Source organism: Cotesia glomerata, linkage group LG1 (assembly GCF_020080835.1).
Source record: "Cotesia glomerata isolate CgM1 linkage group LG1, MPM_Cglom_v2.3, whole genome shotgun sequence".
Taxonomy (NCBI): domain Eukaryota; kingdom Metazoa; phylum Arthropoda; class Insecta; order Hymenoptera; family Braconidae; genus Cotesia; species Cotesia glomerata.
This window is the reverse complement of record NC_058158.1, coordinates 17600543-17612972: the sequence shown is the minus strand read 5'-3', so window position 1 is coordinate 17612972 and position 12430 is coordinate 17600543. Positions and strand designations below refer to the sequence as shown.

Here is a 12430-nt window from a genome sequence, read left to right as displayed (position 1 = left end):
TTTAGATTATTTTAGCGCGCAATTATACATATTGAATGAAAAAAAATGATTCAATATTATTTGATCTTTCCATTTGGCATTTTAGTCAATAGAAATATTAATGAAAATTTACTATCGAGATATTTAATTTTTTGGAGTAAGAGAGAAATTTTCTCAAAACAAGATAATTTTCTTGACTTAAATAAATTGACTTGGATCAAGATACGTATTTCTTGAAGCAAGGGAACTGATTTTTTGGAATAAGTGAAATTTCTTGTGTCAAAAAAAATTTTTTTTTTCGCTTAAGTAAATAATTATGAAGAAAAATATTTTCTTGGCTCAAAAAATTTCTGGTCGAAATTGTATTCAAAATCTAAGTTCGGTCAAGCCCTTTGAAATGGTGCCAATCGCGATGAAATCGGTTAAGCCATTCAGAAGTTATGAGAGATTTTCATACGGCTGCACACACACACACACACACACACACACACACACACACACACACACACACACACACACACACGGACACGGACACACACACACGGACATCATCGCGGAAAACATTCTGGAAAGTTTCCTCGGACCTCAAAACGTCAACATCCGTTGAAAACCCGATATCGAAAAACAGGGTAAAACCAACTTCCCAATTTTTAAAAATTTTCAATTCTCTCAGCGGGAAGTTAAAAAAAGAGAAATAGTAATGATAATAATCACCAAAAACAAATGACTCTAGAACGTTCATTGGATTATCTTATTGAATTATAAATATTGGAAGTACATCTATCTATACGGAGATATAGATCATTTTTTACAAGACAGTTGTCAGAATTAGACTCTCAAGCTATACTTATGACTGGTGGGTCTAATGTTTTTACTCTTATTATTTCTTTCGAGGATTGGGACTCGACATTCAAACTGGTTTTGCACGAACCAGAATGTTCAAGGTCACAATTTACTTTAGGCTCAACAACCGAGATCAAACAAAGATAATCTATCTGATGATTTATGGCAATTTTTTTGCAAAGTCGTAGTTTTCGAACTACTAGACGTATCGTAGATAGCTAAAAAGAAAAAATTGTTGCAATTTGTTTGCTATTATTATTGTTACAAATAGGGTTTTATTGAACTTGTTACTGCACGGGGCTTTATTACGAACTGAGAATTTATTCTAAACGATTTTATTTTACGATTTTTTGGAAACTCTTAACTGATCAACCACTTAAGCTCGAACTTATGATCGTTCGATTGAGTAATGTAGGATTATATCATCACAGTAAGTTTTAATTTTAATTACATATCTTTCTTTATGAATCAGCCTAAGACAGAAAATTTTGTTGCAATACTTTTTTATTTTGTTGAGTTTTAATGAAAAATAGTATCAGTCAAAAATCTTCATATCTATATACATATGTATACTCCATAATTACTTTTGCGATCAGGAATACACCCGAAATTTTTATCGACTCTGGTAAAATTGAGTAAATTGTTTTTTGTCGGCGATTCTATTCTAAATCATTAATATTCATTGAATAACTTTGTAACCATAAGTGACTCAATTTATCTACCATAACTTAAACTTTATGGGATGAGTTTTTTTTTATAAAGTTGTATCATTTGTTTCTGTATCCGTTTTTTCAAATATAATTTTGATTTTGAACTCGTAATTAGGGGAATAAAGCCTAATTTTCTTGAAAATATAACATTAGTGGCTGAGTAATAACATTGATGACTAAATAGACACCATAATTAAATTATTTTATTTATCGATTTTATTTGCACTGTCGAAATTGTTGCAATACTGTATGGCTATCTGAAAACTAAAGAATTTTTAATCCCAAACAGATAAAAAGATATGCAGTTCCTGTTTTGTATATAATAACCATGAGATCCGTTGTAACTTAATTGGTATCCCGAAATTCTTCCTGCGACAATGGTGGGGGACACCCTATGTAAGTCTTTGTCAGCTAAGGTCCTGTTTATAAAAGATCAGAAGGACACCAGCGGAGTCAGTTTTGTTTGAATTACATATATATACCTATATAAATATATATATATTATATATATATATATATATATTTATATATATATATATACATATATATTATTTTGTACATTCTTTCATCATAAATTTCAAGTTTTAAATTTTTAAATCATTGAGAAAAATGAAAATCAGGATTTTTCTATTCATCTTACTTGTGGTCGGTCTTGAAGCTGCATCAAGAAGAAGAAATAACTTAAAGAGTCAACTTCGGCAACTACTCTTCCCAAAGTCAGGAGGTAATCGTATAAAGATAAAATAAATTATTAGATTTGAAAACTCCAATTTACTTAATAAATATATACTGAAACTATTAATCCGAACAATAACAGTTTCACTGTAAAAAAGTCGCGCCAAGTCCACGTTCATAAGACTATTAGGAAAAAAAAAATTTTTTTTTTCTTTACAAAAACATACAAAATAAAAAAATTAAAAAATCCAAGTAACCGATATGATTGTTTATGATTTTCGGAAATTAAAAAAAATTTTATTGTAAATTTAAAAATTAAAAAAAAAATTTTAGAACGTATTTAGTGTGCGTGGTTGCAAAATATTTTACTTTTAATGAAATTCGTAAAATCTATTCACTAGTTCTTTAAAAAATTGAAATACATAATGACGCACACCAAGTACGTCCTAACATTTTTATTTTTATTTTTAAATCTACAATAAAATTTTTTAATTTCCGAAAATCATAAACAATCATATCGGTTACTTGGATTTTATTTTTTATTTTGTATGTTTTGTAAAGAAAAAAAAAATTTTTTTTTTCCTAATAGTCTTATGAACGTGGACTTGGCGCGGCTTTTTTACAGTGAAACTGTTTTTGTTCGGATTTTAGTATTTTTTGTAATGATAATGAAAATTTACAATTGATAACAACTTAAATCTCGTGTTGACTGCATTTTTTACTGCAAACTATCCCCTTGAAGCTACAGTTTATGTAGATGTAATTCCAGTGCACCCTGGCGACCGTAAATGTAAGCTGTGAATTACTTTTTTTAACTGTAGTTGCTTATCTATAGGAGGATTACTACACATTTTTATTTTATCTAGTCTGTGGCGCTGACCTTTCTCCATCTAAAAGTCAAGATCGAAATTTGTGAGCGAGCTATAGTATGTGCTGATAAAATTTAATAATTTCAAGTAAATAAATTGTTATAAGTGAATATAATTAATTAATACGGTGAAATAAATTATGAATTACTGTTATGATAAACAAATTGGGTAAAAAAAGTACCGTAGAATTAAATAAAATTTCGCAGCCTCAAAAAACCGTTCTGCTTACAGTAAACATAGTCGGTAGTCTGGCGCTCCGTTTACAACGGATTTGAACGGAACTTGGCGCCAGATTCTACCGAATCTGTGAATAAAAATGATTTTTTTTAACTACTTGTTATTGAAATGAAATGTTGTTGAAAATGAAATTTATTTTTTTTCAGAAAAATTTCCAAAAATAAAATCGTTATCAGTTCTTGACACTTTAGAATTATAGAAAGCAATCGTGAATACTTTCAAGAAAATACTCGTGTGCGCGCGAGCGTGTGTGTGTGTGTGTGTGTGTGTGTGTGTGTGTGTGTGTGTGTGTGTGTGTGTATGTGTGTGTGTAAACCTCTCATCTCTTTTGAATGAGAAGACTGAAATTGGAATGCGGCTTGCAGCATAGAATAAGGGTTTACTGCCCTCAGATGTTTTTACATAGTGTGATTCTATTTTTATTAAAATTTGAGATAAAAGATTTCAAATGAATTCATTTTTTGAAATAGCTCTTAGGAATATTGTATCGATCAATAATATTTATTTTAATTATTATCAAAATATTTAATCAGCTATATTTTTCAGATAGCTCTATTGTGAAATATAGAGGAAGAGGGGGCAAAGTGGACCCCCTAAAATTTAGAAGGACTCAAAATTTTGGGGGCAGAGTGGGCCCCCTGAAATTTTTTATAAAAAAGGTGAATAAGAAATCATTTATACTTTTGATAATGATTAAACATGGTTTTTGTCAAAAAAATTGTCATTGATTCTAAAAAGTAAGAAAAAGAAATAAAAAGAACGGTTCGTCAAATTTTGCAATATTGATTTTTCGTAAAGGGTAATGACAAACAAAGACTAAAAGAAGAAAAATAAGTCAATAGGTTCATCCGCAGTGAAGCTACATAGTCTTTCGTATTAAAAGATAGCAGATTATTGATCGAACGATTTCATTAAATTTTAAACTTCCCGCTAAGAAAATCGAAGATTTTCAAAAATCGGGAAGTTATTATTTTCACCCCGTTTTGCAAAAATTAAGTTCTCATCAGATCTCGACGTTTAGAGGTCACAGGAAACTTCCCTGACTATCCCCGCGAGGTTGTCACTATGTCTGTATGTATGTATGTATGTATGTATGTATGTATGTATGTGAGTATGTGAGTATGTATGTATGTATGTATGTTTTTTTTTTTTTTTTTTTTTTTTTTTAGGGGGGGGAATCCTTTTTACGGATTCTAGGCATAGCTGTTTGGCCTGGATATGTGGCGACTCGACGCAGCGTCATACTAAAACTCGACACTAACGCCCCTACCCACTAAACCCTAAACCCCTTTTCCTTCTTTCCTCTAATCCCTCATGGAAACCGCCGTTAGGCATTACTTCGTGAAGGGAGGATCTAGCTACTGCTCTTCCTTCTGGTGGCTAAGGTGTTAACTACTTTCCTTCTATCTTCTGCTATTTGCTCTTTTTCTTTCGGTGGAACGCAAGTCTTTAAGGACTTCTGTTGCAAACGTGTTGGTAGCGTTCCAGACAGCTTCTGATGACAGCATTGCTGCTACTATTGTCTCTGGTTGGATTTTCCTCTTCAGGATATTCTCCAGCTCATCTCGCTGTGGGTAAAAACGTGGGCACTCAAAGAAAACGTGCTCTGCATCTTCATTGACTCCTGAGCAGGACGGGCACTCCGGGGAATCATCATGCTTGAAGCGGTGGAGATACGCCCGGAAACAGCCGTGTCCTGATAACATCTGTGTAAGATAATAGTTGACCTCACCGTGACTCCGGTTCAGCCAAACGTTGATCCTTGGTATGAGACGATGCGTCCACCTACCCTTCACTGTGGCATCCCACTGTAGTTGCCATCTACTTATGCTCCTCTGCCGCTCTTCTGTTCCAAGCTCCTCAGCGCTTAGTGTGGTCGACTTCTTTCGTTGGTAAAGGATCCGTCTTTCCTCAGCTAAGACTCTGAGAGGCAAAGTTCCGGAGATGACACACACTGCTTCCATAGATATTGTGCGGAAGGCACTTGCTACTCTTAAGGCACTCAGACGGTAGACTGGTCCAGCCTTTCTCCATGATTCTTGCTTTTCTAGTGCGTCCGCCCATATAGATATTCCGTAAGTGAGCACTGATGTGACTACAGATGATAATAGTAGTCTTCTGCTCTGCTTTGGGCCTCCGACGTTTGGCATCAGTCGTGCTAAGCTAGTTACCACTGCTGATGCTTTTGCACTCACGTGTTCGACTTACTGCTTAAAGTTGAGTCGGGCATCAAGCATCACTCCCAGATATCGGATATATGGTTGTGATGTGATTTCTTGTTCTCCGACTTTCAGTTTTATGGTCTCTATCACTTTTCTGCTGGTAATAAGCACAGCCTCAGTCTTCTGTTTAGCCAGTTGTAGATTCATTGAATCCATCCACCGGTTAACTTTCTCAAAGGTGATACCGAACATGTGGTTTATCTCATCTAGGTGTTTCGCAACGATTACGACAGCTACATCGTCTGCATATGCAACAAGCTTGACACTTCTTGGAAGAGTCATTCTCAGCAGGCCATCATACATGACATTCCACAGAAGTGGACCCAGAACAGAACCCTGGGGTACACCTCCGGTAATATCATACTTTTTTGGACCATTGGTCGTGTCGTATCTCAGGATTCTGTCTGTGAAGTAGCTAGCCACTATCCTACGTAGGTATCCTGGTACGTTTTTCTCTTCCAAGGCTTGCATAATGCAGTCCCAGTTGGCGGAGTTGAAAGCATTTTTGATGTCCAGAGTGGCCACCAGGCAGTACTTCTTCGATCCACCCTTCCATCTGATCCCTTCGATTGCCTCCTTGGCCGTTGCAACAACCAAGTTGATTGCGTCCAGGGTTGATCGTCCTTTCCGAAAATCATACTGGTTGTCTGCCAGGAGTGGATCGACAACTGCTTCTATTCTTTGGTGGATTATACGCTCAAGTATCTTACCTGTCGTGTCTAACATACAAAGTGGTCGATAAGATGACGGTTCTTCTGGTGGCTTTTTTCCTTTTGGAAGTAGTACTAGTCGTTGCTGCTTCCACTTCCGAGGGAAAATCCCTTCCTTGAGGCATGTGTCGCATACGTCCAGGAACAATGATGGCACTGCTTTTATAGTTGTTTTTAAAGCAATATTGGGGACCCCGTCCAATCCCGGCGCTTTATTATTCCCTACACGATTACAAGACTCCATCAGTTCTCCCTCTATGACAGATGGAATTTCATCCATTTCATTCTGCGCTAATAGGTAGTTAAACTTGCTTTGTTCGGGGAACAACGCGTTTACGATCTTCTGTAGGAATTGAGGACACGTGGGTGATGGCATTAGCTGGTTTTTAAGATGGGTCATGACCACCTTATACGGCCTACCCCACAGATCTCTGTCCACCTCGTTGATGAGCTCCTTCCAGCATTTTCTTTTGCTATCTTTGATGGCTTTGTTCAGGGATCGACGGGCTTTTTTGTACTCTGCGACCAGCTCCACAGAGTTAGGTCGTCGGTAGCCACGCTGAGATATTCTTCTCTTCTGATGACACTCTTTACGAAAGGCGCTGATGTGGTCGTTCCACCAGTGAACGGAAGGTCTTGTGTTTATGCCACGTCTACGAGACATACTGGCGTCACACGCCTGGGTCACTCTTTTCATCAGGTCCTTGGTCTTCTCTTCTGCGCAGCCCGCGATAATCTGGTCACTATTGAGAGCTACTAACAATGCCCTTGGGTCAAGAGTTTTTACCTTCCAACCAATGGTGTTAAGTTGCTTTTTAGGTCTTCTCGGGCTCTGGGCGTTTAATATTTCCCAGAGAATCGCGTTGTGGTCGCTGGCTGTGTAGGTATCCATCACCTTCCAGTTGATATTACCTCTGGTGAGGCTGCCACTGACGAAAGTGAGATCTACAATAGAACTTGTGTCTCCTTTGGTGTAGGTTGGTGTGTCACCATTGTTGAGCAGTACTACATCTAATGTAGAAAGTCTACTGCCGTCTACTGCCCAGGCGTTGAAGTCCCCAGCTATTGCCACTGGGTGGTAATGCTTCGCGTCCTCGGTAAGTCGATCCAGGAATGCGGTGAATTCGACAGTAGAGAGGCTAGGTGGTGCGTAGCAGCTATAGAAGCGGATGCCCTCTACTGATACTGCTACAAAGCCGGCATTGCTGTTGTCGACTGCATTTTGGAAAGGGAGCTTGCCACATGACCAGATGACAGCTTTGGATGTGCTGTCAGATTCCCAGGGTTGGGTACTCAGGTGTTTATATGGCTCTGCTATCAGTACCAAGTCAAGCTCTAGTTCTCGCACGGATTGCATGAGCAGGTCATGCGCTGCCTCACGATGGTTGAGGTTGAGCTGCAGTATCCTCATGCTTGTTTGTTCGTCAACTTCTGGAGTGCATCCTGAAATAACGGGCACTTATGGGTACCGGCATGGTGGGCAACATTCTCTGCACTTTCAATCTCAGCACATAATGCACATTTGGCGGGATTTTTACAATCAGCAATCTTGTGCCCTTCTTGTCCGCACCTGATGCAAAGCTTCGACCGGTCCACCTTGCTTTTGCACTGGGATCCATGATGTCCGAAATGCCAGCATTTAAAGCATTGAATAGGTCTCTTCGTTGTCCTTATTCGGCAATTAACCCAACCAATCCGGATTTTGCTACTTCCATCCAGTAGTTTCTGTGCTGTTGCTGCTGGTAGAATTACTGTGGCAATTTGAGTACCTCTATAGGCCTTACGGATCTTGATTGCCTCTAGTGGTATCTCACAGCCATCTCCAGCTTCCTCCTGTAGGGCACCCTGGATGTGATCCTTACTTGTTTCTTCATCGACGTCTCGGATCTCAATTACCTCCTGTGGTCCTTTGCAGATTACTTTTGCGTCTTCTTTCAGAATGTCTGCAATGGTCTTTCTCAATGTTTGGCCTTTGTCGGTGCTCTTCCTCGAAAGAGTTATCAGCATATCTCCAGCATTGGTCTTATGGATCTTCTCTACCGTACTGCGGACCTGGTCGTCAGGGACGTCCTGTTTTATTCGACGCAGGATCTCGGCGTACTTTGCTTTCTCTGTCAGCCGAATGATGAGGGCATCCGGTCTGATCCATTTCCGCGGTTTCTTTCGCTTGGGTTCAGGTCGGGGCTCCTTTGACGTCTGTTTTGAGAGCATCTCTTTCTTCTGTCGCTTTAGCTCTTGCTTGGACTGAACTTTTTGCCAGACTGACGCTTTTTCCTGTTCGTCGCTTCGCCCTGCCGCTCCTTGTGGAGGGCTTTTCTTCAAATCCTTTTTCTTCATGGCTTGGCTGATTGTTGGGTCAGGAGAAGGTCGATTTTTCTCTTACCTGACTTGTTGCTGGCTTCACTTTTGTCTTCCGCGACTGATTCACCGTCACCTTCAGCTCCGGTGTCCATTGCTTCGTCAGTCACGTCGATAGCCTGACAGTCTTTCTCCGGTGTAGCATGGGATATGCGCTGCAATGATGAGCGCCACTCCTCGTCCAGCTTCTCAAACCTTTGAAGGGCGTTAGTTACACCAGTCATCTTGGATTTAATCTCTTTGTGAATGTTGACCTTTGGTTGAACGAAATCATTCAACTCACTGATCAGCTTTTCAAGGCGTTTGAGCGCTTGCGAACGCTTCATTTCAGCGCTTGCGTCAATCGCTGCTTGTTGGGCATGTAGCCCGTTTCCACTTTTGTTTGTTTCCTTTGAATTACTCATACTTTTTAATTTACCAGCGCATCGTACGGAGTGGAGCGGGTTGCCATAACTAAGAACGGGTGTACCCTCGGAAATAGTACTCCTACCCCAGTTCCCTGAGGCCTAGCCGACACTTAGCCAGTCCCGGGATACACGGACGGACTAGACTCGCTCGGAGCGGTAAAGATTCCGATCTCTAACACTCACTGCGTACTTCCTGATCAAGGCCCGAAGTGGCTGGCTCCTGATCCACTGCTGCAACTTACACCTCGGTAGAGCAAGCTCACATCAGCCGTGGCCTGCATCGTCGGAAACTACGATACAGGTTCCGGTCACTCCCAGTGGGTCACAGCAGAGAACGATCGTCTTGTTAGGTCAGTTAGTGCGACCAACCCATTAAAGGGGAGTTTTGTCCACGGGAGCGTATTTTGTTTGGTTATTTTGCTTGGCTCCTACCCGCTGTACCTCATCAACTAAGAGATTAAGTGTCATCCAAGGACAGCGAGCGTTCTCCCATCCGCTCGGGGAGACGCGCCCGGTAGCAGTATCTCTTCTGCCCCGAGTAAAAATAAACTTTTACTGTATGTATGTATGTATGTATGTATGTTTTTTTTTTTTTTTTTTTTTTTTTGTAAAGAGGTACGAAAAAAGATCTTCAAAAGACACCGGTATCGTTAACTCTGCCGCCCATCTTCCGGCAGATATCGATAGTCGGTAGTGTGGAGATTTTTACCCACTAAAAAAAACATTCCTCTTCCCCTCTCCCCTAGATGGTACGGGGAGGACTGGATTGGAACCGCGTTAGCATTACTTCAATCCAGTCGTGCTGCGTTTCACGACGCCTACTCCTGGCTACTGGTCCCTTTCTGCGATTTTGTCTTTCAGGAGACGCTGTGCATAAACTGCAACAGCTGACCAGTTTTCCTCTTGTTTGATCATATAGGTCACCAGGCTTGAGGGGGAGAGCCTGGTGCCTATGATCTCTTCGATGCTTCTTCTGTAGTCCTTCCATCGAGCACACTCGAAGAATGTGTGTTCGGCGTCGTCGATTTTATCCGGGCAGTATTTGAACGTTGGTGTGCTGTGCAAACCCATGAAAAGATAGGCATTGAACTGCCCATGTCCCGTCAATAGCTGGGTCAGGAAGAAGTCCGTATCCCCGTGCTTCCGAGAGAGCCAGACGTTGATGTTTGGGATCAGGCGCGCCGTCCATCTGCCCGTCTCTCCCGATGTCCATCGGTCCTGCCACTCTTGCTGCGTTTCCGCCTTTATCCTCGTTCTTGCGTCCTTCATGTTATCATCACTGTCTTTAGCGTCATAGAGTTTTGCTCTTTCGAACGCTAATAGGTCGATGGGCGCGGCTCCTGCAATGACCAATACAGCCGCTTCGGAAACTGTGCGGTAGGCGCAGGCAACCCTGAGAGCGCCTCGCCGCTGTACTGCTGCGATCTTTCGCCGGTAGGTCTTCTGCTTTAATATGTCTGCCCATATCTCCGCTCCATAAAGCAGTACCGAGTGGACTGCTTCTAGAAGAACTCTTCTCGTTTTTGTTCTTGGTCCCATGGTGTTGGTCATAATTCGTGCTAGGCTAGACACAGTCTTGCTGGCTTTCTTGCATGCACTGTCGAGGTGTTCACGGAAAGATAGTTTCTCGTCTATCATTACCCCTAGATACCGCAGGGCCCTTGTTGACGTCAGCATTGTTCCTCCCATGTCCATAGCGAATGGTTTTGGAAACCATTTTTGAGGGGTCAAAACGACCATCTCGGTTTTCTGTTTGGCGAGTTTCAGGTGATGCTTATCGAGCCAAGTCTCGACGGTGTCGATGGTTTCCCGAGCTAGCAGTTCGGCCTCTCCCACGCTGTCCGCCACTATAGTGGCTGCAACGTCGTCTGCAAAGCCTGTTAGCTCTACTTGCTCTGGCAACGGGATTTCAAGAAGCTCGTCGTAGTCTGCGTTCCATAGATCAGGCCCCATTATTGAGCCTTGCGGCACGCCAGCCGTTATGGCGTATTCTTGTGGGCCTTCAGTAGTTTCCACTATTAGCTTTCTATCGTCAAGGTAGTTGTCGACTAGTGCCAGATTTTCTGGCTCCGCGTCAAACTTGTGCTCCAGAGCGTCTAAAATGTTTCCCCAATTTGCGCTGTTAAATGCGTTTTTGACATCTAGCGTGAGGAGAAGACATACGTTACGAGCTTTGAGGCTACCAGACCATGCTTGTGTTGCTGTCTTTATGACTTTCTTGATCGCTCCGACTGTCGAATGACCTTTCCGGAAGCCATGCTGGTTGGTGGCAAAACCTCCAGCACGGTCGATGTCGTCGCGAAGTCTCCCTTGTATGAGCTTCTCGAGCAATTTTCCAGCAATGTCTAGCATACAGAGTGGTCTAAACGACGAAGGTGTTATGGGGGTTCCCTTACCTTTGTCTAAGAGAACCAATCTCTGCTGTTTCCAGACCGCGGAAAAGGTGCCAGTTGCCAAGCATGCGTTGTAGGTGTTCAGGAGTAAGTCTGGGTATTCCAGGGCTATGATCTTGATCACCGATGCCGGGATGCCATCAGGTCCAGGTGCCTTTCCTGTTTTGAGTGACTTGGCCGCGTCTTGTAGTTCCTTAGTTGTGAAGGGCGTTACTTCGTTGTTTTTAGTGTAGTGTTTCTTCTCCCGCGGCGGGTGTTTGGGGAAAAGCTCCGCTACGATGCTATCCATTAAGGCTGGAGGCTTCGGCGCCTCTGGTGAAGCCTTTCCAAGTCGTTTGGCGACAATTTGGTAGGCTTTACCCCAGATGTCATTGTCGAGATCGTTGCAGATCTCTTTCCACAACTTTGCTTTACTTGCTTTGATGGCTCGATTTAGCATCTTTTGGCCTGCTTGTACCTTTTTGAATACAATTCCTGGCTTGGGGAGCGTTTGGCGGCTCTCGTTGCGCGGCGACGTAGTTGATGGCACATTTTGCGAAGTTCCGCTATGTCTGTTGACCACCAGTACGCCGGCCTGCGAAAACTCCGGTTTTTCAACCGCGGCATAGAGGCGTCACATGCGGCGGAAATCTCCTTCATCGTATTTACTACTGTCCTTTCTGTCTCGCTGCAAGTATCCGGAGTCGGGTTGTTCTGAAGGGTAGACCAGCTCCGTGCAAGTGAAGCTCGCAGTGCCTCTGGATCAAGCTTCCTGACATTCCACTTTCGCTTAGAAAGGTCGTGTTGTGGTATCGGAGCAGATGCCAATCCAACGTTAAATGTCAGGAACTGGTGATCACTGCCACTGTATTTTTCGGATACTGTCCAGTTTTCAATCATGTTGGCAATTTTTGGAGTCGCCAACGAAATGTCGAGGATGGACTCTTGGTACCCCGGTCTTCTGAAAGTCGTGGTGCTCCCAGTATTTAGCACTATGAGGTCGACTCTAGCCACGACGTCAGCGACCTCGTTGCCTCTGGTGTCGGAG

At 42.0% G+C, this 12430-nt stretch overlaps 1 protein-coding gene across 1 annotated transcript in view; it reads left to right on the top strand.

The window, feature by feature from the left end:
• Window positions 1–1972: 1972 nt before the first annotated feature.
• LOC123259948 overlaps window positions 1973–12430 on the top strand; it is a 53723-nt gene continuing 43265 nt past the window's right edge. The window contains exons 1-2 of the mRNA XM_044720791.1: window positions 1973–2014; window positions 2080–2256. Of these exons, the coding sequence (XP_044576726.1) occupies window positions 2142–2256 (115 nt within the window). The 5' untranslated portion in view covers window positions 1973–2014; window positions 2080–2141. The remainder of the gene's footprint in view (window positions 2015–2079; window positions 2257–12430) is intronic.